Source organism: Cyphellophora attinorum, assembly GCF_001299255.1.
Source record: "Cyphellophora attinorum strain CBS 131958 chromosome Unknown Contig6, whole genome shotgun sequence".
In the NCBI taxonomy this organism is placed as follows: Eukaryota; Fungi; Ascomycota; class Eurotiomycetes; order Chaetothyriales; family Cyphellophoraceae; genus Cyphellophora; species Cyphellophora attinorum.
The window spans coordinates 1,225,372-1,249,702 of NW_017253234.1; the positions used below are offsets into that span (position 1 = coordinate 1,225,372).

The following is a 24,331-nucleotide window of genomic DNA, read 5'->3' on the forward strand; positions in this document are numbered from 1 at the left end:
CTCTGACATAACCTTGACATACTGCGTGCGATCTGGTCTGACCCACAACAGCCACCCAACAGCGTGCTTTTGTGCCCATTTGTTACCAAAACCTCGCCTCGAACAAATCATAATCGTCACACTTATGATCGACTGTGTCTTCGATCTGCCGATCGCCTGGGACGGTGCGATCCGCCATAGCTGAGCTGAGCATGCGGCTACTGAAAGTTGATGCGAGTGGGAATTCGCGTTGACAAGGAAGCTATTCGATGGCGAAATCCCTCCTTACTCCATTTTATCGCACACCTGGGGCTCGGACGATGACGAGGTCTTGTTCGAGCATGTCACGACCGGCCGCATCAACAAAACGTGCGGCGGCTATGCGAAACTTGAACTTTGTGCACGACTGATCAGAAGGGATGGTCTGGACCACTCCTGGATCGACTCGGCTTGCATCGACCGTAATAGCAGCGCAGAGTTGTCCGAGGCCATCAATTCCATGTTCAATTGGTATCAAGAAGCCCAGAAGTGCTATGTTTACGTGTCAGACGTTTCAGTCACGATGCGTTATGATCCAAGCTGGCCGTACGACTTCTGTGAATGCCGGTGGTAATTCCCGTTGTTCGTGCTCATCGAGGAGGTCTATATATCTTTTCAAGCCTGTTCCCTGACACGACTCTCAGGTTTACACGAGGCTGGACTTTGCAGGAGCTCATCGCACCCAAGGTTGTAGAGTTCTACTTTCGCGAAGGAGACATATTGGGGACCAAAGAAGAGCTGCGGTCGCAGATAAGTGGGATCACTGGAATTCCTCCTCAAGCACTCGGTGGAACCCCGCTCGCGCGATTCACTGTTGAGGAGCGGATGGCCTGGGCAACGAATCGACAAACGAAGCGCAAGGAAGACAAGGCGTATTGCCTTCTGGGCATCTTCGACGTCAGTATGCCCCTAATCTACGGGGAACGTGACAAAGCTCTTGCACGATTGAGAGAAGAGATACAGAAGTCGTCGGCCATACAGAACCGTGTCTCGCACATCTCGACGGGGGACACACAGTCATACAGACCTAGTCAGAATCAGAGCACTGCTGAGGATAGAGCCATTACATACCGTCGGGCGCAGACAAACTTGCCGACAGCGACTGGGGAAATGAGCCATACTTCCCGCATTGCGAGAAGTGGCCTCCACTCAAAGATGGCTGCTGCTGGACTGAGTGCAGGGAGCATACTCGGTATCGCTGGCGATTTTATGCGCGAGCGGCAACGGCATCCAGGTGCTCCCCAAAATCAACCTGTCTCGTACGAGCCTCGATCAGACCATCACATCAGCGCTTCTGGGAATTCCCGTGTGGAAGGATACCATCGATACTACACTGATCCCCGCACTGGAAAATCTACTGAGGTAGACCAGGGAAAGGACGCTGAGTATTCTAAAGAGCAAGGTCGAGAATCAGCTATGGATGACTTGAGGAACTACGATTTGGATGAACAGGCCCCTCAGAAAAAATACTATACCCGTAGCGCACGCGACTTCCCGAACGTTGATTCATTTGTGAACGAGATAGAGCCGGTGCAGGCCAAGTACTACAATGACTACTTCGTGCCTGGCACAGGAATCGACCGCGAGGTTATACAACACATGATTTGTCGTTATTTCGGGAACGACGCCACCGTGCGTCCTTACCAGAACAAAGATGGCCGTACTGGTTTCCTGGTTCGGTTCTACACGGCCCTCACAAGCGCAATTATCGACGATTTGAAGAAGGATAGCGCCAAATGGCGCAAAGATCGAGATCAGGACCAGAGGCAAGGGCGCAGCACAGGATCCTATGCGGAGTATGCTGCGGAAGGCAGTATAGATCGCGGTGCCTGTCATGGAGATCGGCTCTTGAGTGCTGGCAGCGCTTGGGACTACATCCAACGCAGCGAACAATTTCGCCTCAGCTTGATTGACGTCGGAGACGTCTCGGAACGATTGAAGCATATGACTCGTGATGACGGCCATGGGCCTGTGTTCCGCGAGAGCGACGTGAGACAGGCGATTCAGGAGAGCGCTTCTGCAGGACCTCGCAATGACATGATATAAACGTTACTGGGGGTCTCCTGTACCAGTCGAGAGCTAGTCGTTCATCTCATATGACAAGAACTGCTAACTCACTATGGTCCACAAACCCTGCATGGTAGTAAGGGACGTAATGGAGCACTGTTTATGATCAATGCCACTATATCCGTCTTAAGCAATATGTTTTCCGTACAAGTGGACACAAAACGTGGCTGAGAGCGTAGATATTTGGGCTGCAAGTTGTATGCAGACATTGTGTACACTGATACGAAGCATTTCCGATGAAATCAGGCCATAGGTATGTCTTGCGTGCTACGTTGCGGCCCCTGTTCGATCATGGTCTGAATTTCTCGATGCTCCCGGCCTTCATATGGTGACCTCACATTCACTCGGTTCACTTCGCTCGTTCGCTACTTCGACGTAGCACCTGACTTCGTCTTCGACTCATCCTCAAGGATATGCTTGGGGTTGCTCTCCAGACCTGCGAGTTGATCCTCCTTGCCCTCATTCTTGTCCTTGGAGTTGTCGACCTGGCGGAACACATGTCAGTAAATCTTGGCTGAGTTGGTGACCGTTCTCCGGCATTAGGATGTCTTCCGCGCAGTCGATCGGAAGGTCGACGGCGCTAAAGTAGCAGGGCTGCCTTTAAGAGTCTCCGTGCCGTGTCCCGACTGATCTAAAAGAGCAAGCTCACCTTTCCACTACCAGGCTGGGCGGGATGATCTCCCAGCTGAGCACCGGTTTGCGTCTCTGGCTCAGGAGATTGGCGACCTGCGTTAGGAGCAGACATATTTGCGTTGTTTATTCGAGTCTATGGGTGCTTTTATGTAGCTTGGGCGTCTGCTACATGTGAGCCTCGAATGCTTTCTTCCGCGCGATCGAGCGGTGGAGGCATACCTACTTCCTGGGTCGGTATTTCACCTTCTTGGGCAGAGTCAATTCGAGAAGAGTGATCGCTGAAAGAACAGTAAACTGGACGTCCAGAAATCTCAAAAGCCCCACGGAGATGTTGAGAAGCAACAGCCCACCAAGAATCTGAGGCAAGGCATGACGTATCCATTGTGCAATTGTACGGAGCCGCATATATATTCCGTGATCTGCACGGCTAAAAGAGGGAAGCCGCAACTTAGCAAGCACGAGGCAGCACAGTTGCTCGTGCTTATGCATCTTCCTGCGAGAGCTCCGAGTTGAGGATGAACGGGATGCGTGCATGGTAGCTCCTGACGTCCAATGTCGCGGGACGCCGTTCAATCGTTGTCTTGCTGATCATAGCAGACATGTCTCCGATTCTCCGTGCATTTCGATCTACATATCCTGCGTCTAGTCTTCAATCTATGGAGCCAGCTCTGTTCACATTTCTTGTCAAATATGCCTTGTCCAAATGGTCGAGGGCATCATGCATCAAATTCTGCCCTTCAACTACAGTACTGTCCACTTTGTGATAATGTTGTATCACAGATCCCATTTCTCATCCACGGTCAGTTGCAATAGCGCCTCAACAATCTCTCAAACTCGGACTTGCGACACCCAAGCCCGCAAGACTGAGAGCCTTGCACCTGCGACAGCTCCTGCCCTTCTCGACTCGCACCACTGCCTGCACGTAGTTCTTGCAGGCTCGTCCGAGTCCACCAACGCCGCCGCAGGCTTTTGTATCCAGCTGATAGGATTCATAATGGCCGCATTTGAGGTGCGTCAGTCGTTCGAAACACATCTTTGCTGTAGATGGTCGTTGCAGCAATTTCTGGGGTTGGAGTCAGTCTCGTGGTCCATTTCGGCTCAATCTTGCTAGCAAGCGCATGGCCTTCTCGTACACGTACCTGATCTAGATACCTTATGACTGAGACACTTCTGCTCACTTTGTCCACATGAGTATCCGATGTTCCGCCTCTATTGCGCTCTAGTATGCACTGCCGCACTGTCGCTGCGGGATGCGTTCGATTATGATCTTTGCCACCATTCGCATATCCAAAATCTTGTCTGTCTGTAAATCTTGCCTCCGTCTGCCGCCCAGATCTATCCTCGTCCAACGTGCTGGAAACCCCAATTACCCAGGCTCGTCGCACGCCTCGCAGAAGCGCCCAGTGCTGCTGGTGGAAGGCTTGTTCATACTCTGGCGGAATGATACTGTATCGACGTCGTTCGAAACTGCGGCGCGAAACTGATCGCGAAGCCTGGTACAGATGATAGCGAGTCTGTTATGGTGCTGGTGCCGGGAGGGCGGTGTACGAGGTAGGAGGAAATAAACTCGCAAAGTCACAAGGCAGAAAATTTATGGGCGGCGATCTCGAATTGTGTGGGGATCTGGAGGGGTCATGGTGAAGGGAAGACTTGCCCGAAGTGCCACGTCACCTCGGCACTGGCATTGTCTGATGTGACTGTGAACAGTGAGCCATAAACATGGCCATGCACACAGCAAGTGAAAAGGTCAATGTGGTACAACAATGCTTCCCTTTGCTGCACACTGTGCGAGCCAGAGCTTGACTGTCCCAGGACATTGGTAGCAGGGTGGATCACCCCAGGTCAGCGCAGAAGAACTGGCCAATCAGCAGGCTTTGAGTCTCGAGAGCCACAGCCTCCGAACATCACTTTGTCGAACTCGAATCTCACAACTACAGAATGCGTAGCTGTCATCAATATAACTTAGGTTCGCATGGGATTCTGTTGACGATACCCTCTCTTATTATGAGCGTGATGCTGACAGCATTCTCACCACTATCGACCCTGGTCGTCGACCGGCCATCGCTCCCATCTGGTTTTCCCCCTCTCCAGGTCTGAGCCTCAGCCTGCTGCAATGAATTCGAAGAAAGAGCACCTCCGTTTTCATTTGCCACTCAACTGGAAGTGCTGATGACAACGGGATCATGCATGTAACACGCATCCCAGTGTCAGGTAGGTCTTTTGGGTATCTCAGTCAGTTCCTGCAACATATGAGGCAGCCTTGGCGATGTTGTTACGGGGCAACAGCAAGTCCACAGATGATCATGACTCCTTCCACAGCCAAAGTCAATGTCACACTTCACAATACGCTTCGGGCTTCCTTCCATTCTTGGACATTTCTCTCAATGGTCTTCAGATTGGCAGCTTATCCGAGCAAGGCAGTGAGGGAAAGTGCAAACGCGATCAGGATGTGATTCGCGTCAACTTTTGGTGTTCTGCTACCATACTCACCCGTATCAATTCCTATCTGCATCCCTTGTGAGGTCAAAGCATCACCTACAGCTACCTACTTCTCACCTGTCTATTCTTTATTCACTTCCTAACTCCAGTATGAGGCTGCTTTGGGTTTCTTTTTTAGGTCTGGGTATCGTGGCTGCAGCACCTGCGAGAACCTTCACAGCGTTGGCAGCACTCAAGACTGAGATCTTGAACCCGATCCTTGAAGAGATGTGCTTGGACATGAGTGCGACTCTGTGTACGAGCGAGGATGGCCACAAGGTTCAATATGCCGTGTACGATGCCTCCAGCAAAGTCGGACCCTGCCGCTGTTCAGATCTGCCTTCGCAGTACATCGTAAGTGCTCAATTTGCGACTCCATCGGACGAGCTAACTTCGACAGGTTGCCAAGCACTGTCCTGACTTCTCCTGTCCAGCAGTGAAGCCCGATGTTCATTTCGATATCTCTCAAGGCGACTGCTTCTGTGCCGCTCCTGATCGCTGCATCGAGCAATCTCTGTTCATCGGCGTCAATCATGTCCACGGACGGGCCTTGACCTCGTTCAAGAGCGCGATCCTCCGCAACAGCACGCGAATCCAAGACCGAGTTGACCACATGAAAGCCGTTCTGACCGCTTGGAACGCTCTCGAGCTTGATGACGAGGAGCTTTTCGAGCTTTCGAAGACCGTCAACGCCACCATACGCGACATCCGTCTGCTCACGAGCAAGCTTCAATCTGCATCCGCGGTCATCGCACGGGAACTGCATCTGACTAAAGCCAAGCTTGCAAACCAGAAGCGACAAGAGCCCACGTCAACTGTCTCCTCTCTCCTGACCACTGACACGACAACTCCCACATTCGTGCCGCCGCCCAAAACAGACATCACGCCCGAGCTCATGAACCAGTCACTCAACAGCCAGGCACAGAATGAGGCTGTTGCCAACTCAGTCATACCTGACTTCATCAATGGCAATTTGACATTCATGGTGCAGATGGATGGTATGGTTGCCACCATCATCCCTATCAATGCCAGTATCTATCTCCCCTGCGGTGGTATCGGCAAAACAGACAATGTCGACATCATGATTGTGCCAAAATATGTCAATGATGGCACAAATCAGACTACCGTTGCTGATTGCATGGTCATCGCCATCAATATGTACACTCCGAATATCTACACATACTGGGTTCGAACCGCGGACGGCGAGACTATTTCTGTGACTGGGACTAATCGGATTCACGATATCAATCAAATCTACACTGGTGGTCCACTTGAACTGAGATTGCATGCCTCGACTGATTCGAGCAAACGCTCTGTCTCGATGCCGGAGCCTGAAGATTGCTCGATCTCGAAGCTTACGCAGATCTTCCCGACTGACTGTCGCAAGGGTTGCTCGGAGTCCTCGAAGACTTTCATCCAGGGAATTGAGGATTTTTGTGGCTGTCTAGAGCGAACCAAGCAAGAGAAGTGGAACACTCGTGGGCTTTATGCGCCCGATGTGGGCGATGCTATGATGACCGCAGAGGCCTGTGCTGCCATGAGATGTATCAACAACAGCAATCAGCCCGCCGTCTACAACCAGTTCACTCGCACTTGTTGGTGCCAGGACCCCACATACGTGGAAGAGGTCAGCAATGGATGGTCCGGCCGCGTGCGCTCCTTCATCAACAAGCTGGGATTCTGACCAATTCAGATGCTGGACAAGAGCGCAATAGGACAGTGACTGTTTTGTCTCGACACGAGTCATCAGGATGGGAGAAATTGTACTATGGACTCCAGGATTGTAATGATTGTATGACACGGGCGTCACAGGCTAGGGAGGAATCTGGAGTCGGATCCTGTTATCGCTTTGGCATACCTGATCTGGTCGATGTGGAATAGTTTCACGTTGGAAATGAGCTGATGTCGAGCTACCAGTGCTTAGTGGCAGATGTCATAGAAGCGCTCTGCAAAAAGCTAGTCCTGAACATGCTGCATGACGAATTCATACAATGGTCTTCTTGATGTCGCCACCATTGACCACGAATCCCTCCAATACCGAGATCGCAGACCACAAGCGGTTCTCTGCTTCCGGGAACACCAAACTCCTCCCACCATAGAACACCTCATCGCTGACCTCCTCCGGATGCCGGGGCATGCAATGCATGAACCTCCAGTCCTTCTTCGCTCCACCTTTCCTCGCCATCTCCTCTGTCACCTGGTAGCCTGCGAAAGCTTTCATACGCTTTTGCGACTCCTCTTCCTGGCCCATCGAGACCCAAGTATCCGTGACGATCACATCTGCGTCCTTGACGGCTTCGAGAGGCGACGTGGTCTCCGAGAGCTTGCCCTCACCAGCCTGATCGATCTCGGCCTTTATCGCTGCCGGTAGCTCGTAGCCTGAGGGCGTCGCGACTGCCATTTCGATCCCGAGTTTCCGGGCGCCGATGCACATATCAAAGAGGACGTTATTGGCATCGCCGACCCATGCGATCTTCAGGCCTTTTAAGCCTTCAGCTGTGGTAGCGTACGATTGCGTCAATGTTGCAAAGTCCGCGATGATCTGCATGGGATGATGCGTGTCGCAGAGCGCATTGATCACGGGAACAGTGCTGTCCTTGGCTAGGCCAACGATATCTGAGTGAGGACCAACGCGAGCGACCATGCCGGAGGTCATGCTGGAAATCACCCGGCTAGTATCGTAAAGGCTTTCATTTACGTTCAGCTGGATATCGCCCGATCCTAGGAACATGGGATGCCCACCGAGGGCGACGACGGCGGACTCGGTAGACACACGGGTCCGAGAAGAGCGTTTGGAGAAGATCAGGGCGATGTTCTTGTGGGAGAGGGCGTTGGCGAGAGGTGAGAGAGGAAAGTTGTTAATTCCAAGTGACCGGTGACGGGTGGCATTGTTGACTAGTGTGGATAGCTCTGTGGGCGTGAGATTCGATATTGAGAGGAGATGTCGAGGTGGTTTTGTGGTGGTCGCTGTCGTCGCGGCCGACGCTGTGGAGAGTGCTCGCCGCTGAAGCGGTCGGGCAGCTGAGCGGATAGCTGTTTTCATGGTTGCTGGAGTGGCAGTCGCAGCTTCACTGCCGCTCGCGAAGCCTTTCACAATGTCTTCTCAAGAATTTGGTATTGACTCATAGTGGTCGCTTTGTGACTATCAAAATTTTGGCGGTTGGTCGTGGACACCAATTGGCGACCAGCAATTACATCCTGCTATCTCCGGGAGGGCTTCACAATTCACGTTGGCACCTTCCTTCAAGGTTGGAAGGACCATACATGATCGCCACACTGCGAGAGCCATCGAGGTTCGGTCGACTGCTTATTTGGCCGCGTTGTCGAGCAGGAGCAAAGGCTCTGATATGGGACGAACGGTCCAGAAGAGCCGTCATGGTTGGCTAACACTGGGCCATGCAAGCTCAGGCAACTCCGGAAATTCCGGTTCTGATGCCCACCTCCATGCCGGAAATGGTCTGCATCGGTCATGAAACAATCGCCGTGCTCCATTATTATTAACGATCGGACTGAGTGCTTCAGATGGCTCTGATGCTGTGAGCCTTCCTACACACTGAACAGATGGGGTTCTCCCAGACTTCCAGCAGCTGAACGCCCCGCAAAATCAAGCGAGCCTCAGATTTGATCGTGGGGCCGACCACGGCATGTTCCGTTCAAGATATCTGGCACAATACGAGTGATACTTCATGTGAGGAAGCGGAAGACGTTTCCCTTGAGCTGGGAATGTCCCATACTTCGATCCAGCAGCACTTTGGAACGCGTACACACATACTGTGTCGACGCAGTCGACTCAAGGGCTAAAAGCTGTTAGTCACGTGCCAACCTTGCATATGGGGCTTTGCCGTCTCCCTAGGCGAGTTTCGAACCTCGATAACGTCCACGAAGCGTCGCGGCTGCAAGCTGGAAGCTTCATACGACTCGTTTGCCGACGACTTTGACCCCGCGAGCCCCGACATCCATACCGTGGGTGGCGGACCGGGGTTGAGGAGAATCCCCAGTGAAGAGATAGCCCCCTCACCAACAATCTCGGCTGGACGATGGGTTCAGTCCGGGCCATTGGGGGATGGCGCTGAACTCTACATGATACAAGCGCGCCCGAAGACATGGCAAAGTGGGCATTTACTCGGCGTTGGCTCTTGATAATTAGATCTAGAATCAACGAGTGGATGGAAAGCAAAGTATACAGCCATCCAAAGTTGCCCCAGAGTCCCAGACCCACGAAGCCTTCTCCAGTCGAGTATTGAGGGCGAAGGCGGAGAAGCTCTATAAAGAAAGGATCAGCTGCCACATCGCCAGTTTTTCTCAACCTCTTTGTCGCCAACATCTTCCTTCTCCTTCCTTATCTCTCGACAGACATCAATATCATTCATCATGCCTCTCGGTATATTAGAAGACCGGAAGCTCGAGCACGTGCCGGGAACAGCTCCCCTCAATGAAATTGGACGTGAGGACTCCGAGATTGCTGGCGTTGACGCCGGTTTACTGAAGCACGATGCCTCTGGCGAGATCATTCTCGTGCCACAGCCATCGGACTCGCCCAACGACCCGTACAACTGGCCAAGATGGAAGAAGGAAGCCTTCACCTGGGCATTCGCGTATGGTTGCGGATGTGTTGGAGCCGTTGGTCCTCTTTTGGGCGCTGCATTCGTCCCACTTGCGAAAGAGTGGGACACCGACCTGACAACTTTCATCTCCGGTGCTCAGGGTGGTGTCATTGCTACCATCGCCGGTGGCTCGCTGCTGTGGAACACCTTGGCTGTCAAGTACGGCAAGCGACCAGTCTACCTCATCACCAGCGTTGGCCTCGCCGTCACCTGTTTCTGGGCCGCTGCCGCTAATACCTTTGGCAACTTCGTCGCTGCTCGCGTCGTACAGGGTCTGTGCATGTCTCCTATGGAGGCATTGATCCCCGCCTCAATCGCCGATATCTGGTTCGTCCACGAGCGTGGCTACCGCACTGCCATTTTCAACCTCGGTGTGCTCGGCGGTATCAACCTGGCTACACCGATCGCTGGTGCTATCATTGAGGCCTCGGGCTGGCGCACCTGTATGAACGCTATGGGCGGGGCTTTTATCCTGCAGCTCATTCTCACCTTCTTCTTCATGCCCGAATCGGCGTTCGACCGCACCGGCACCATCAACATCGATACCGGAAAGAAGAATGTCGTCACCGACAAGATGATCGATTCCGAGCACGTTGAGCAAGACGAGAAGGGCGCCGCCTCCACGACCACTGCTACCCACAGTCCCCCACAGCTCAGTGCCAGCGAGCCAAAAATGTCCTTCTGGCAGGAGATGAAGCCATGGTCTGGTTACGTCCATCACGTTTCCATCTGGGATACATGTGTTCGACCATTCTTCCTTCTGGCATCTCCTGCGGTCGCCTGGGCTACTCTACTTTTCACGACCTGTATCTCTTGGCTGGTTGGAATCTCCATCACGCTCTCCCAGATCTTCTCGGCACCACCCTATAACTTCTCCGTCCGCTCTGTCGGCGCCACTAACCTGTCATCTTTCGTGGCCTCTGTCCTCGGCACACTCGTCGCCGGCCCACTGATCGACGGCATCGTCAAGCGCATGTCTAAGCGTAACAAGGGCATCTTCGAGCCTGAGTTCCGTCTGCCCGTCATGGTCACTTACCTGCTCTTCACGGCTACTGGTTTCTGTAAGTCTGCCTCTAGCTAATTTTCCTGGATATTCACTAACAACTCCTTCCACAGTCGGCTGGGGTCAATCCGCCTATGCTCAAGAGCCATGGGCCGTTCCCGTCGTGCTCTGCATGGGCATCATCAACTTCGGCATTCAACTTGGCACGACTGGTGTCGTTGCGTACGTTGTCGATTGCCATCGTGAGCAGGCTGGCGAGGCATTCGCGGTCATGAACTTCGTCAAGAACATGTTCGCGTTTGGCATGACGTTTTACATCAACAACTGGATCGCCATTCAGGGAGTCAGGGATTGTTTCTTCACGATTGGTGGTATCACGATTGCGTGTACGTTGGTCACTGTCCCGATGTACATCTACGGCAAGCGCGCACGCAGCTTTGTCGCTCGCCACAACATCGCGAAGAGGACTTCTTAGAGGAACAAGGATATCGTTGGTCGTCTACAGCAGGTAGAGCAAGAGAACGATAAGAAGTGTCGAGGATACCCGATTCTGCGTTATTTGTTTGTCATGCATGATTTGGTCAGGACGACAGATTCATCTGGACTAGAGAAAGAAGCCAAACCATTGTACCATTCACTATGCCGACTGTAAGGCTTGCTTGCTTGCTTCGGTTCTCAGCGTTCGTCCGAGGATAGCTACCAAACGAGTCGGTCGCCGACGGACGGTCGGGTTCATGCTTCCGATCAGTCCACTTCGACACGCTTCCACCCCCGTGCACTGACCCGACGGTCTAGACACGACTGCACGTGCAAACACTGCGATACAGCACTGACCATACCACATGCACTCCAGCCTTCCGCTCGGCTACGAGTCTTCTCACCCCTTGCTTCGGGACCCAACGTCTTTCTCTCCCTAAGTCGAAACACCTTTATAAAGTTCTGCCCTTCAAACCCTTCGAGCCCTTCAAGTCCCTGGAAGTCTCGACCCTGCGCTCGAGGGAAAATTTAGTTGTCCCTGATCAGCCACCGTGCTTCATCGTTGTTGACGGCGCATGCCGCAAGGCTCGACTAAAGCTCAATGGGTAGTATGTTGACATGTCCCAACTCCGCAAGAGTTTGCCCCCGTGCGTGCTCTGTGGCCTTTGCTCAATGTTGTGGCTGTACACCGATTATCTTACTCTGCTCGTTTGGACATTTGTCTCCTGCTCAAAGTCCTTGGAGACATTGGTTCAAAGGACACGGGCGTCGCGCTCTGCGAGGCCTGTGATCGAGATGATCGAGATGATCGAGGCAGACAGGCAGGTAGACGTATCCGATTCTGTTATCCTAACACTACTAGGTCTGCTGTAAGAATCCTGCACACGGCCTCACGCGCTGACTCACGCACGTGCGACTAGCTTACGTTGCATCCAATCCCTCTGCCTGGGTCCGACCAGACCTTTACTTCGTAGCAGGAATGAAGAGACAGTTTAGAAATGCCCACGTCGGTACCGTCCATGATTCCCCGTACCGACAACTTTCTGACCCTACAGGGTCAGTGACTTCGTGAAAGAGTTCAAGAGTGCGTGGTCATTCCGTGTCTATGTAGAGGAAGCCACGAGGCTTTTGCCCTGCCATTCCAGCTGTTCGGGAGAGTTTGGAGTACTGAAAGACTTCGAGGCTGGCATTTCACGGAGATGCGAATTTCGCTGGGGTTTTTGTTTACAAGTGCGGGCTTGTAAGAGTTGCAGCAGGTGAGGAAGGTGGAAAGGGGCCAGGCTTGGGGGATGAGGAAAGTAGCACCGCGGTGAAGGCAGAAACGACCGCCCGTGTTTCGCATGGAAAGGTGGTTTGCGCATGCCGACGAGGTAGATGCATTTTTGTTCTGTCAGTCCTAAATTGTAGCCAAGCCAACGAGACTTGAGCGCTTCGCAGCTGCAACTTGTCTATGTGCACACCAGGGACCATGCCATCTGATGCCAGGTATCTCACATGCTCCGTCCTGTGCCCATGCCCTCTGTCACATCTGTAGCATCAAGGCGCTCATACGGCATCCATATAATCATTCATAAACTTCATTGATCTGCCGTGTTGGCATTACATAACCCGAAATATCGTAAAGGCGTGTTCATACATGAGTCGTTAGGGGGCATCATGCTCCCGGCAAATCAAATCATTATCTCGTAGCGGCGATAAGGGTGACTTTGCCTAGAGACTGAGTCGTCATGGTTGGCGGTGATTGTGATAGAAACGCCCTGACCAAGGTGTTGTGATATGATAGCAAGCGATGTCACGGAGCTGTGCTGTGTTTGGTGCTGCTCTGCCGTGGACCAGGTATGATGTGCAAGTTGAGGTCGATCGTTTCTGTGCGAAGCCAGGGCCGATGTGTCTTGCGACCGAAGTTTCAAGTGATTGATCGTGATGCTTGCTGTGGATCGTGGCTGGTTGTCTCGGCCTTTGCAATTGCAAATCGTGCAACGCCACCAGGGTCGTTATTGTAGAAACGCCACTGAGTGTTCCAGATCTTTGCGAAACTTCCCCGGACTTGAAATGTGGACGTGGTCTAGAAAGGCGCCATTGTTCGCTTTTCATACTCGATGATATATAGATATAGCTGGCATCTACTGCTCGCTATGCTCTCAATGCCCACGAAATGCGCGCGTGCTGTCACAACTCGGCACTGGCGATGACACCTGACGTGTCCGGGACTGTTCATGCACAGCATTGGCGGACGTCATTGCGGGAAGCGTTGAGCAACGACTCATCCATCGCCACCAGCGACGAAACTTTCCAAGACCAACGACTCGAGGACGAGGTGCAGCCGAGGAGATTTTCTTGGAAGGCTTGCCTCTTCCGCTGCTGCGAATGGATGCGAAGCTGAGGACAGAGAAGCGCTTGTTGCCAAGAGCCGGCTTGACGACCTTTCGCTTAGTCGGCTTTACGTTCGCAGCGTGCGGATTCGGCAGTGGCTTGTCGCCCAATGACATGGATGACTGTCGGGACTCTGCGCTATCAACGGCAGTTGTGCCAGATGAAACTGTGGTGGCAACGGTATTGACTGATCTTGGAGACGAAGACGGGGTCGTCGTCTTGCTGCTGCGCTTGCTTAAAGTTGAGACAGGCGTTGAGGGAAACAGCGAGAAGCTCTGCGCACTTTTTGCGTCTGAGGTGGCCCGTTGCCTGTTCAACGAAGAGGACGATGTTCCAGCTGCGATGCGTACAGAAACCTTGTGCGAGACCTTCTCAGCACTTGAATACGTGGTAGGCGGTGACATAGCTGTCGCAGTTGGAGCACGTGTCGATGAGGTTCGCGCGGGCAGAGGAGGAAGCGAAGTTCGGATCTTGCCTGACGAGACAGTTCGCGGGAGACCAGGCCGTGCTGCACTTGTCTGATGATGCTGGGACTGCGGCTGAGGCATGAGTGGTTGGATGGGAGCTGTCATAGAGCGTTGAGCTCGAGGTCGAGATGGCATTGCGACAGTGAGAGGCTCGGATGCACCAACAAGCTTCTCCGCCTTGCGGTCTTTTGAGCCTGCCTTCGGTGTCCTCGAGGCCGCAGCACGTAAGTCGCCAATCGACTTCTTGACACGTGCCAGCTTGCTTGCTCGGTCGTCGTCATCATCCCATTCCATGAAAGATTCCCCAGCCAGCGGAAGATCGATCGGAGCACTTGGTGCCAAGGGCGCTGGCCGCACGGGACAGTAGCTAGGATCCACAGCACTTTCGTTGGTGTTACGCCTCAACAGGGGCGAATGGCCTGATGAATACAAAGGTGAGGGAACGGGCGAAGAGATGTTACGATGACCAGGAACAGTGGCTGTGAAAATATTGGCTGGCTTCGACTTCCTGACCAAGGTCTTTGGCGATGGTGGAGGCGACATATCTGTGATGTCCAAGGTAGTTGACGACGAGCGTCCGCTGTAGTTCACCTCCTGGTACACGACCGAAGGAGTATATGTGAAGGATGAGAAAGAGTCGTCGGGTGTGGTAGGTGCTGTTGATAATGCTTTGGCTCGATCCGCAAAGCTCAGACCCTCCTCGAGGTCGGTGCGGAGTGACAGCAGTAGCTCGGGTGTTGCGCTTCGCTTGGCAGCCACAGGCGACGGGGAGAAATTGTCTTCTGTGGAAGCTGACGACAAGCGGCAGGGTACAACATCCACAACACTGTGATCGTATGGCGCTTGGGGTGGGTTTGGAAGCTGAGCACTGGACCGTCGATGCCTATATCTTGTATACTCCGATATGGTAGCCAATGAACCCGGCCTTGGGCCGTTGTCTGACAGAAGTGTCTGCTGTGAAGCCCGAGACCAAATCTGGTGAACCAGGTCTTGTTCAAATGTTGGATCCGGAAAATTGGGATCTAACTTGATGGACTCATACGACGCGGAGCTCTGCTGTGTAAAGTACCTTTGGCTGGGACGACTCTGCGGGAGGCTCGGAAGCTCCTTCGAGTTGTACCTGTGAATCTCACTTGATCTCGGTGACGGAAGATGCGATAGTCCCCCATGATGACTGGGTAAACTGAGTTTCACTCAAACACTATGGTTTGTTGTTGTTGATCAATGTAAACAATCTGAAATGAAATGAGACATCAAAAGCAAGGCTCCATTGAGATTATATCTCCAGACCCGTATGTTCGTCCGCCAGGAGAACACCCAGGCTGGACTATCTTGACACATCTGAGGCTTGAACGCCTGGCCAAATTCGGAATTGTCAAGTCAGGGATGGGGTGGAAAGCAAGGGGTGACGGGCAAGGCTGCGCGGACTCTGTGGGGACAGGATGTCGGAGGAATCCACATCAAAACAACCTGAGGGTTGAACCCGCATCTGTCAAGCCAGCATTCATGGAGCGTTCTGGCCGGAAGGGGTATCGATCCGCAACAACCATGTCAGTGGACCGGAGCGCCTTTGTGGCAATCTGGCTGACTTTCGTCCAAGCCATAGCATTACTCACTGTGCTCGCGTACATGGACGCTTCCATTATCCGAAACAGCATCTCGCAGAAATCCGAAAACCATGCTGGTACTTTAGACGGACCTGCTAAGCCCGGCATTAGTGGAATCTGCAACTCAGAGGGTCGGAGTGCTTATAGCTCGTATCCCAGCGATGATCAATTCTCATCCGACGCCGGTACTCAGCGGGCTTCTGAGGATAGAGAGCTCCGATCCTGATCTCCTTGCAAGTTGCGAACCTATATGCAGGCATAGTGTTTTGATGTCAGAAACAGTTGTCAAGAGTGACAGCATTCCGGTATGAAGGGCCAACAAGCTTCGCTCTGAAGCAGCAAAATCTTATGAAGATCAGCCTTTTGCCCACCTTGCCCTGATGTTGACCCTGATGAAGTCCCGAGAGTCCCTTTGTTTGGTATGCATGGCACGCGTGGTCGGCGTATGCCATCCTGCTACGCTTGTCTCTGCAGGCTTTGCGTTGCAGAATTGTAGCGACGCACACATTATGCTGTTTCAATCTGACAGCGACGGGGCCTCTTTACTACATCCCCGGTGGCCAGCAGAAGCAATCAAATGTTGTCTGCACCTGCAGGCTGCAGCAGCCGTCAAACCGTTGTTGAAAGCTCCGAAAGGGACCAAGGGATACGGGCTTGCAGGAAAGGTGCAGCAAGGCGTCGAGACAAGGCTGTTCAATGGTCAAGACTTCAGATCCGAACGGCGGACCCAGATACCGTGCAGCCGACTGCCTGCAGCATGCGAGGTCCTAACGATCTGACAACTGATAGTGTCCACGATGGCGTCGAAGTGCCGTCGCTTCGAAGCAACCAGGATATGAGGTGAGAAGGGTACCCAGGTAGGCTGGTACTGCTGACCGCACCAAGTTTCCGGGACGACAATGCCTTGGTTCAACGGGATCATCGCACTGGATGAGCAATATGGACCTGCTCAGCCACAGCCAGAACGGATGGCGATCGGCTGTGGCATGGCTTCCCACACTACGTGGCAAATGCTGGTAGTGCCGAAGACCATCTCTCTGGAACGGCAAGGTGTGCAGTAGCACCTGCAGCTGTATTGACCAATTGACAAACAGGGAGGGCACGTTCTCCTCGTCGGTAAGGAGCAATCCTTGAATCCCGTACCTGAAATGCCTTGCAAACGCGGGGCAGCAGGTGCCTGAGGAAACCCTGAGTACTCACTACTTAAATCGCCGACGACACACAGACTATGAAAGGCTCAGATGAAAGCCTGATCAGCGTTCAGCGTCGAAAGGTCATGAGTAGGTGTGTACAGTACAAGAGACAAGTTTCGAGATGATGCAGGGATCATCGTGGCCCGGCAAGTTGAGTGGGAGAGCTACATCGTGCCAGCGCATCAACTTTCCCAGCCACTCGCATTATTTCCTTTGTGCGTTGAGAAATCGCCATGTCTTGCCTCGAAGTTGGCTCCAGGTAATTGCAGCAGGATCGATCGCATCCGCCATTCCCCTGAGACCTTGTTGTTGCCACAACTTAGCTATTCTGATCTTAACCACAGCTCCCAGTCTGAAGTCCAAGTTTTCGCCGCCCGCACCGCGCCGTCGGCCTGCGGCTCCACCCGAAATCGAACATCATCGTCGGTGTGCGCCACAATCCTAACGTAAACCCCCAGTCGAAGCGATACTGCTGGCACTGCTCCTGTCAAGTAAGATCGCGTCAAACACTACGGCTGGGCCCCGCGCCCGCCGTGCGTGGTTGTTTGCTGCTTCCGAGGTCACTGGCATTTTATCTCGAAGTCGAGATGCAGTCTAAGTGACGGGCGCAGTCGGACTCGCGACTCGGACCTTGCCCAGCAACCAGATCAGAGTCGCACCGCCAACCCACTGGGCGCCAGCCGAAAGTCATATTCCTAGAAGGCATTAATTGTGCGCTCAGTATAGGGCTGTTTCACAAGAATCTCATCGGCGCACCAAACGAAGCCAAACTGAGATCTAAAGCCCAACCACCTCCCAGCCATCTCTCGATTAATTTTCTGGGCTTCATCCCGATGCAGCGCAGCGTCTTTGCTGCTTGCCTCCTCATACCACAGTCCTGAAGTGCAGAGACGTGCATCCATCGTGCTGCCTCGCCTCTGCCCAGCGCTGCTTCGAAATCCCGGTCCGTGAAGCATAGTCGCTCTGTCCGCTCAACTCAGGTCCACCGTTCCCGTACCTGACGATCTGTATTACCCGCAGACTTTACGACCTGACGAGACCTACGACGCCCAACGACTCCAACAGACCACCTCACCTCAACGCCAGCAACCAAATTCTACATCTTCTCAGATCCAGAGACCGCCCTCGGCAGACTCTAGTGGTGTTCATACCCTGAGACGCACTCCGAAGTTGCACGACAGACCAGAATATCGCGAGCAGCTCCAGGCTCCTCGACAGCTGCGAACTGCAGGTCAAGCCGTGACATTTGACGGTTCTGGATCCACCTCTCCGCAGGACTTTCAGAGACTTGTCCAAGGCGATACCTATTGGCCCGCCAGAAGCACTCATATCTCACGACGCACCCACAACGCCATCCTCTTTGCTCTCGAGGCCATAAGGACAGGCCGTGGCGTTGATGCGAAGCCTCTGACAGAGGATCTCTTGGAAGAGCGAGCTCGAATGTCCGACCTGGTGGCTGGTTCACAGCCCTCCGGTCGTCCACAAAATGGCGGCGCCAGTAGAACAGCCCAGAGTGCTGGGCCAGTCCCGACAGAGCCTCCACGCTACCGAACGCCTACCGATGTCATGCGAGATAGACGAGCCCGCGAGCAGAGAAAAGCTGAACAACAGGAGGCTGACAGGCTACGACAAGCTCAAGAAGAACAACTACGGTTACAACAGGAACAAAGTGCTGGCGTTGAGGGTCCCTTGGGGTCGCGGATGTCGTCAACGCGGCCGGATGTGCAAGGTTATACGATAGGCGGTACTCCTTCAGCACAGCCTGGACCTTCATCGACAAGGCGGCGTGATCCTGTCCCAGTCCCACAACAAACCCGCCTGCCTATCGCAGAACCCTTGTCACAGGCTCAATTGCAGCCTCAGACAGGATATGCTCCTGGTCACGCCCGACTATCCTCGAATACACAACGTAACCGGACTGAGGCCTATGATACCCTCAATATTCCAGCTACGGCACGGCCCACCCAGCAGCAACAAGCGCCGCCACAGCCGCAACCGAAAGCGCCACAGTCAAACCCACAGCCAACAGCGCCTGCAGGCGGTCAACCGAAAGCAGCATTTCCCCATGCATTCGAGAGATGGGAGACCCTATCATCTCACTGGGAAGGTCTGACCTCATACTGGATAAGAAGATTACAGGAAAACACAAATGAGCTGAATGGAAAGCCTCTGGATCAGCAGCTTTCTAGGCAGATAACTGACTTATCTGCCGCTGGCGCAAATCTGTTTCATGCTGTCGTGGAGTTGCAACGGCTACGTGCGTCTTCTGAACGAAAATTCCAGAAATGGTTCTTCGAGACCAGGAATGAACAGGAGCAGGCGGCCGAACGTCAAGCGGAGCTTGAGCGACAATTGCGAGCAGAGCGAGAAGCGCGCACGAAGCTCGAAGCTACGGGACCCGCAGTGTCTGCTGAAGCTATTCGCGCTGAAAAGGCCAAGGCGGAAGAGATGGTGCGAGAAATGCGAAGAGAGTTGACGATCAGCAAGGAAGAAGCCAGACGTGCCTGGGAGGAGCTTGGAAGAAGAGAGCAGGAGGAACGAGATCGTACTATCGCTTTGCGAAGCGGTGAGCCGACTCTGATCGGTGGTGTCCAAGTCGTGCCTATGCAAGGCATCGCCAGTCGCCAAGTCAGCTCTGCCCAGCGTCCTCAAACAAGAGATGGTACATACCCTGGTGGGCCAACAGCGACCCTCATGGGCGGTCTGCAGCCACCTCAACAGCCACCGTCGCGAAGTCAAACCACGACAACCTCTCTCGACTCTCCCGGGGAAGAACATCGACAGTTCACATTTCAACCTCAAGTAGCTTCACCTGACCCATTCAACGAAGGTATGCAACCTGCAGCAGGCGGTGAACATCAGCTTCGGCATGAGCCAGACACGAGGTTCTACCCAACATCATCACAGCCTCCCACGTCCTCCGCGGCCATGGCTGCAGCAGCTCAAGTGCCGACCACGAACGGCGGATCGCACTTTTATCAACAGCCGTCGGCGCCACAGACCTCCATTCATCAGCCGCTTCCGCCAATCGGCCAGACCGCACAGCCGTCACGAACTGCCGGGCCACCTTCGACGAGAAGCTACATCCCTTCGGTGACAGGATCGTCCGTTGGAGAGGAAGAATACCACATCAATCCAGACGGCTCTTACACCCTCGACAGTCGCGGTCGGCGAATACCATACAACCAGCCAATAATGGACTCGCCTGTCATTGGCGAAGTCTCTCCGCCTCGACGTACTCGTCCAAGTGAAGTGGATATTCAGTCAGACGATGATGAGAGCTATACCTCCGACATTGCGCGAGAACGTATGTACGCGCAGCAATACGGTACTGGAGCTGCTCAAGCGTCTTCCTCGCCAGCTCGGCCACCCATACCACAGAACCAGCCGCCACGAGAGACGCTGCAGACCACGTCAGGAAACATTCCACGTACTTCCGCGCCATCTGCTCTTCCGCCGATCCCACAAGGTCGAGTCGTTGCGCCGACCTCATCTGAGCAGCCACAACAACAATCGCCAGCAGACTACGAAGGTGGTGGCTATGGCGGCACTTGGGAAGCGCCATCGATCAACTATCACCCGACACGTCTGAGTGACATCATTGAAGAGCCTCGCACCAGTCCCAGCAGGACCAGCTACGTTAGCGGCAGCACTGGAGGGCCGCCTCCGCGGTAAACGCGTCTCTGAAACGAGTGCTTGCACCTGTTCTGATTACTGGCCAAAGTCCTGACCACATTGTTACACTGCGAGAAGATCTCCCGACATTGGCGCGAGTCTTGGCTCCGTTCGCTGCTGACTTACCCGCGCCGATCCTGTCTGGATATGCTCCGCACTTATGCACGGTGCTTACTGGGGCCAGGCTTCCCATGCACATTCGGCACAGAACTCTTGTTTTCCCATTCTGTCGGCAACGTCGGGCTAGAACTGCATATGGTAGTTACCAGGGGGCCTTCATGGTAGCGGCCGATACTCGAAGCAGGCAGGAGTCCACCCGTTTCTGGTAGCAAGCAAATCTGGCAGCAAGCAAAGCAGTGCATTTGAGAGCCAGGCAACACTGGACAGCCGGCACAAGAGTCTTTCTGGTTGCGCGGCGAAAAAGGCAGGGTGGCCCTTGTCTACAATTCAAACACCATTTTCGATTCTTGTGCAAAAAGGTACAAAAAATGCTGGGCAGCATGGTGTTGATAGGAGTGGAAGGGGGTCCACCTTGAGAAAGAACGTACATAGTGGTGACATTGGTAGTATCGCATGTAGTAATTAATTCGCTGAGAGGGGTTGCTTCCAGCTGTCTGTCGTAACTATGTTCGGGCCAAAGAGCGCCATCGCTTGACATCAGATAGGTCGTTTCATCAGTATATCGACCGCCTCACGTCCATCGCCACGCCTTTTGGCAGACCCGTGTATTCTTGCTGCTGCTCTTGTTCCCTGCGTTGCGATGTCGAGGTCATCTCTACATTGTTTGCGCCAGCGCTGTAAGTCCTCCCCCTTGCCTCTCCATGCCAGTATTCGTCCTGGTCTTCCTCATTATGATACTGATGCCTCCCGGCCCATGAGCCCGGTACATAACCTCTCTCTCCATCCCTACCCGCTGCGCTTCCGGTTCCTTGCACGCCCCAAACCCGTCGCGCTGCCTTATCTCTGAGCCCAACAAACCATAGAGGATTCGAAGCGAAATAGCGATCCATATCCTCCAACCCTCTCCCGACCGTCTCCGGCACGATCGCCCACACCACCACCACAATGACCAGATTCACCAGCAGCCACACGAGAAGGTAGCTGGCGCCCATGCTGACTGCGGACGCTTGTGCAAACATCATGCCCAGATCGATGGCGAAGCGGATACTTGTTGTGATTGCGGGTATAGCTGTGCTCAAGTCCATCTCCCCTGAAAGTGGATTCTGCAGGGACGGCGTAAACTCCGTCATGAGGATGTACGGTACCAAGCCAAGCCCGAAATCGTAACAGACGTAGGTGAGGATGCCGAAGGCAATGATCACAGCGTTCAGGTCGTTCTCCTCTCCGGCGCTCTGCCCGTCGGTGCCGGCGAAGAATAGCCGCGAGAAGCTGTTCGCACGGATGCTTGCTACAGGAGTGGCAACGGTGAAGCAGAAGGCCATGCCCAGGGCAGAGAGCATGAGGAGCTTGCGGACTCCGAAGCGGGAGATGAGGAGGTAGGGTGGGATCTGGAAGATGACGTCGAGCGTGGGGACGAGGGAGATGACGACGCGGGTCGCTAGAGTGAGGCTGGTGTTGGCATTAGTGAGGCCGCGGGTGATGTAGAAGTTGGCGGAGGAGATGCCGCAGAGGGCCGCGAGGGTTTGGACTGCGAAGACGAGGATGAGGCGGCGGCGAGGATGGAGGTGCAGCTTGGTTGGGCCCTGTGGAGCCTGTGGGCGTAGGCTGAAGATTGAGGGAGTGTTCGTGGCGCGCTGTTGATGATGGACGAGCGCATCGAAGTAGGTTTCTTTGGTGGCCGAGCCATTGCTGGGCAGGTTTTGGTCGAGGGAGTTGAGGATTGCGCGTGCCTCTTCGGTTTGGTTGTGGTTGAGCAGCCAGCGGTACGATTCAGGCGCCATGTAGAGCAGAACTGCAGCTGGTATAAGGAACAAGAAGCGCAAGCCGATGCCAATGCGTGGGTCGCTGCCAGTCCAGGCGATGGCGAAGTTGATCCATTCGCATGTCGCGAGCCCTACGGCGCCGCCGATATTGTAAGAAATGACATACTGGCCACGGGATCGCGCAGGGACGTTCTCGGCGACCCACAAGTTGCCGATAATCAGGGAGATGACAATGGCTATGCCAGCACACCCGCAAGAGATGTAGAAGGCTGAAATATTCGGGGTCGAGATGCTGATGATCGATCCTAGTGCTGCGACGCCAATGCCGCCGATGTATATCGTCTTGCGCCCGAACAATGCCGACAGTGGCCAGAGTAGCAGAGCACCAATAACGGCGCCGATTTGAAAAGCTATTGTCACGTTTCTGGCGATCCTCACAGCTTCAGCAAACTCAACGCCACGGCTCACAAGCTCAAATGCAGCATTGGCAGAACGTGTGGTGTAACCTGTGCTGAAGAAGGCTGCGGAGACCGCTAGCATTAACAAAGTGATTGACTTCATTGTTGCTTCTTCCAATGCGGCACCTCGCAACGGCGTGAGTACAAACGACGACGAGAAGGAACGTTGAGTCACATAGGGCTGGCGCGAGAGTGGATGATGCCAGTATTAATGGAGGCAGTAGCGATCGACAAGCCACGTTCTTGGGCGTTCCCGCTCGGGAAGACTGTCAATAAGTCGCCGGGCAGCTCGCTATTCAGTGTGGTGCTTAAATGAAGCCCCTGATATTGGCACAACGTCTTAAGTGGGTTGAAACGTACTGCGTACCCTGGATGATCTGCCTCGCTAGCGGACCAGTAGATTTCCTGGGGCCAGAATAAATTTGGACTTTTAAGTGGTGCTTGCGAGGTAAGCCATCCTGGAAGAGGCGTAAAGGCATGCCAGGCCGGCAGTCAAGCCGAACCAGACTCGCCTTAGCACCATCGGCATGCAGGCCAGGGGGCATGGAAGTCTTGAATTGATGCCAGGATGCACAGTCATGATGGCCAGGATAGCTGGGAGGACTGCCCTATGAATGGTTGCGTCACAGCCGGGAACAGCATACTCGGTCGATCGCTGAAGCGGCGACGCCGTCAGAATGGATTGATACTTTCAGCTTGTCGGCCTCATTTCAGTCCTTGTGTGCTGGGGTTCGATGATGACAAATTCGTCTGTCGTGATGTTCTCCCGCCGCCATGAGCTTGGGGATCAAGGACGGGTTTCCTGCTCGTCTCATCGCAATTGCCGCTGCAGCCACCATGAACCAAAGGGATACGGCATGATTTACGTGGGGAATTCCGGAGATGGCGCGCATCCGAGTGAGAGACCTGGTCGTCTGCGTTTCAGGCTATCAGTCATTCAGTCGCGTATTCTGCCCTAGTCGGATCGAGGACGTCGAAGATGTACCAGTTTGGAGGAGGACGATGTTCTAGAAGCATGTGTTCGTTGAATTAAGCTGCTTACTACATTTGAACCCGGCGTCTGGTCTGGTACGATTGAACTGCTGACTACACTCGAGGCTATCTCCTATACAGTGACCACCGTTCAAAGACATACCGCTATGCTGCTGCTGACATCGGTCGCAGGGCGCCACGTGGGTGCCTTAACGCACATCCCTAAAGTATTCCTCGTGAACACCTTGTGAGGTCTTTGTGCAGCGATCCTGGCCGTCGCTGACTTATAGGTCCCATCGCCATCTGGCTCGGGTACTCGGACAACGCAGTTTTACTGTCTATACAACACGCACTGTGACAACACCCTAGTAGCTATGAACTGCGAGCCGCTCGAACTGCCATCAGTAATACCCTATCATCGTT

At 53.8% G+C, this 24,331-nt stretch overlaps 8 protein-coding genes across 8 annotated transcripts; 4 read left to right on the forward strand and 4 right to left on the reverse strand.

Annotated features, from left to right (window-relative positions):
• Positions 1–541: 541 nt before the first annotated feature.
• Positions 542–2,064, forward strand: AB675_2201 (Vegetative incompatibility protein HET-E-1; the record flags this gene model as incomplete). Its single annotated transcript, XM_018142154.1, has 2 exons — positions 542–564; positions 663–2,064. The coding sequence occupies 2 exons, from the start codon at positions 542–544 to the stop codon at positions 2,062–2,064; spliced, it is 1,425 nt and encodes a 474-aa protein (XP_018002738.1).
• A 386-nt stretch (positions 2,065–2,450) lies between these two features.
• On the reverse strand, positions 2,451–2,830 carry AB675_2202 (uncharacterized protein; the record flags this gene model as incomplete). Its single annotated transcript, XM_018142155.1, has 2 exons — positions 2,451–2,570; positions 2,735–2,830. 2 exons carry the CDS (start codon positions 2,828–2,830, stop codon positions 2,451–2,453), a joined length of 216 nt encoding a protein of 71 aa, XP_018002669.1.
• Positions 2,831–5,307: 2,477 nt separating this feature from the next.
• Positions 5,308–6,880, forward strand: AB675_2203 (uncharacterized protein; the record flags this gene model as incomplete). Its single annotated transcript, XM_018142156.1, has 2 exons — positions 5,308–5,550; positions 5,597–6,880. 2 exons carry the CDS (start codon positions 5,308–5,310, stop codon positions 6,878–6,880), a joined length of 1,527 nt encoding a protein of 508 aa, XP_018002714.1.
• A 300-nt stretch (positions 6,881–7,180) lies between these two features.
• AB675_2204 (Ornithine carbamoyltransferase, mitochondrial) lies at positions 7,181–8,239 on the reverse strand (the record flags this gene model as incomplete). The annotated part of the gene is made up of 1 exon (XM_018142157.1): positions 7,181–8,239. The coding sequence occupies one exon, from the start codon at positions 8,237–8,239 to the stop codon at positions 7,181–7,183; it is 1,059 nt and encodes a 352-aa protein (XP_018002797.1).
• A 1,328-nt stretch (positions 8,240–9,567) lies between these two features.
• AB675_2205 (putative MFS-type transporter) lies at positions 9,568–11,278 on the forward strand (the record flags this gene model as incomplete). Its single annotated transcript, XM_018142158.1, has 2 exons — positions 9,568–10,861; positions 10,917–11,278. The coding sequence occupies 2 exons, from the start codon at positions 9,568–9,570 to the stop codon at positions 11,276–11,278; spliced, it is 1,656 nt and encodes a 551-aa protein (XP_018002694.1).
• Positions 11,279–13,421: 2,143 nt separating this feature from the next.
• On the reverse strand, positions 13,422–14,663 carry AB675_2206 (uncharacterized protein; the record flags this gene model as incomplete). The annotated part of the gene is made up of 1 exon (XM_018142159.1): positions 13,422–14,663. The coding sequence occupies one exon, from the start codon at positions 14,661–14,663 to the stop codon at positions 13,422–13,424; it is 1,242 nt and encodes a 413-aa protein (XP_018002932.1).
• A 1,963-nt stretch (positions 14,664–16,626) lies between these two features.
• Positions 16,627–20,595, forward strand: AB675_2207 (uncharacterized protein; the record flags this gene model as incomplete). Its single annotated transcript, XM_018142160.1, has 3 exons — positions 16,627–16,784; positions 16,822–16,843; positions 17,941–20,595. 3 exons carry the CDS (start codon positions 16,627–16,629, stop codon positions 20,593–20,595), a joined length of 2,835 nt encoding a protein of 944 aa, XP_018002704.1.
• A 674-nt stretch (positions 20,596–21,269) lies between these two features.
• AB675_2208 (Sugar transporter STL1) lies at positions 21,270–23,039 on the reverse strand (the record flags this gene model as incomplete). Its single annotated transcript, XM_018142161.1, has 1 exon — positions 21,270–23,039. The coding sequence occupies one exon, from the start codon at positions 23,037–23,039 to the stop codon at positions 21,270–21,272; it is 1,770 nt and encodes a 589-aa protein (XP_018002742.1).
• Positions 23,040–24,331: the final 1,292 nt, after the last annotated feature.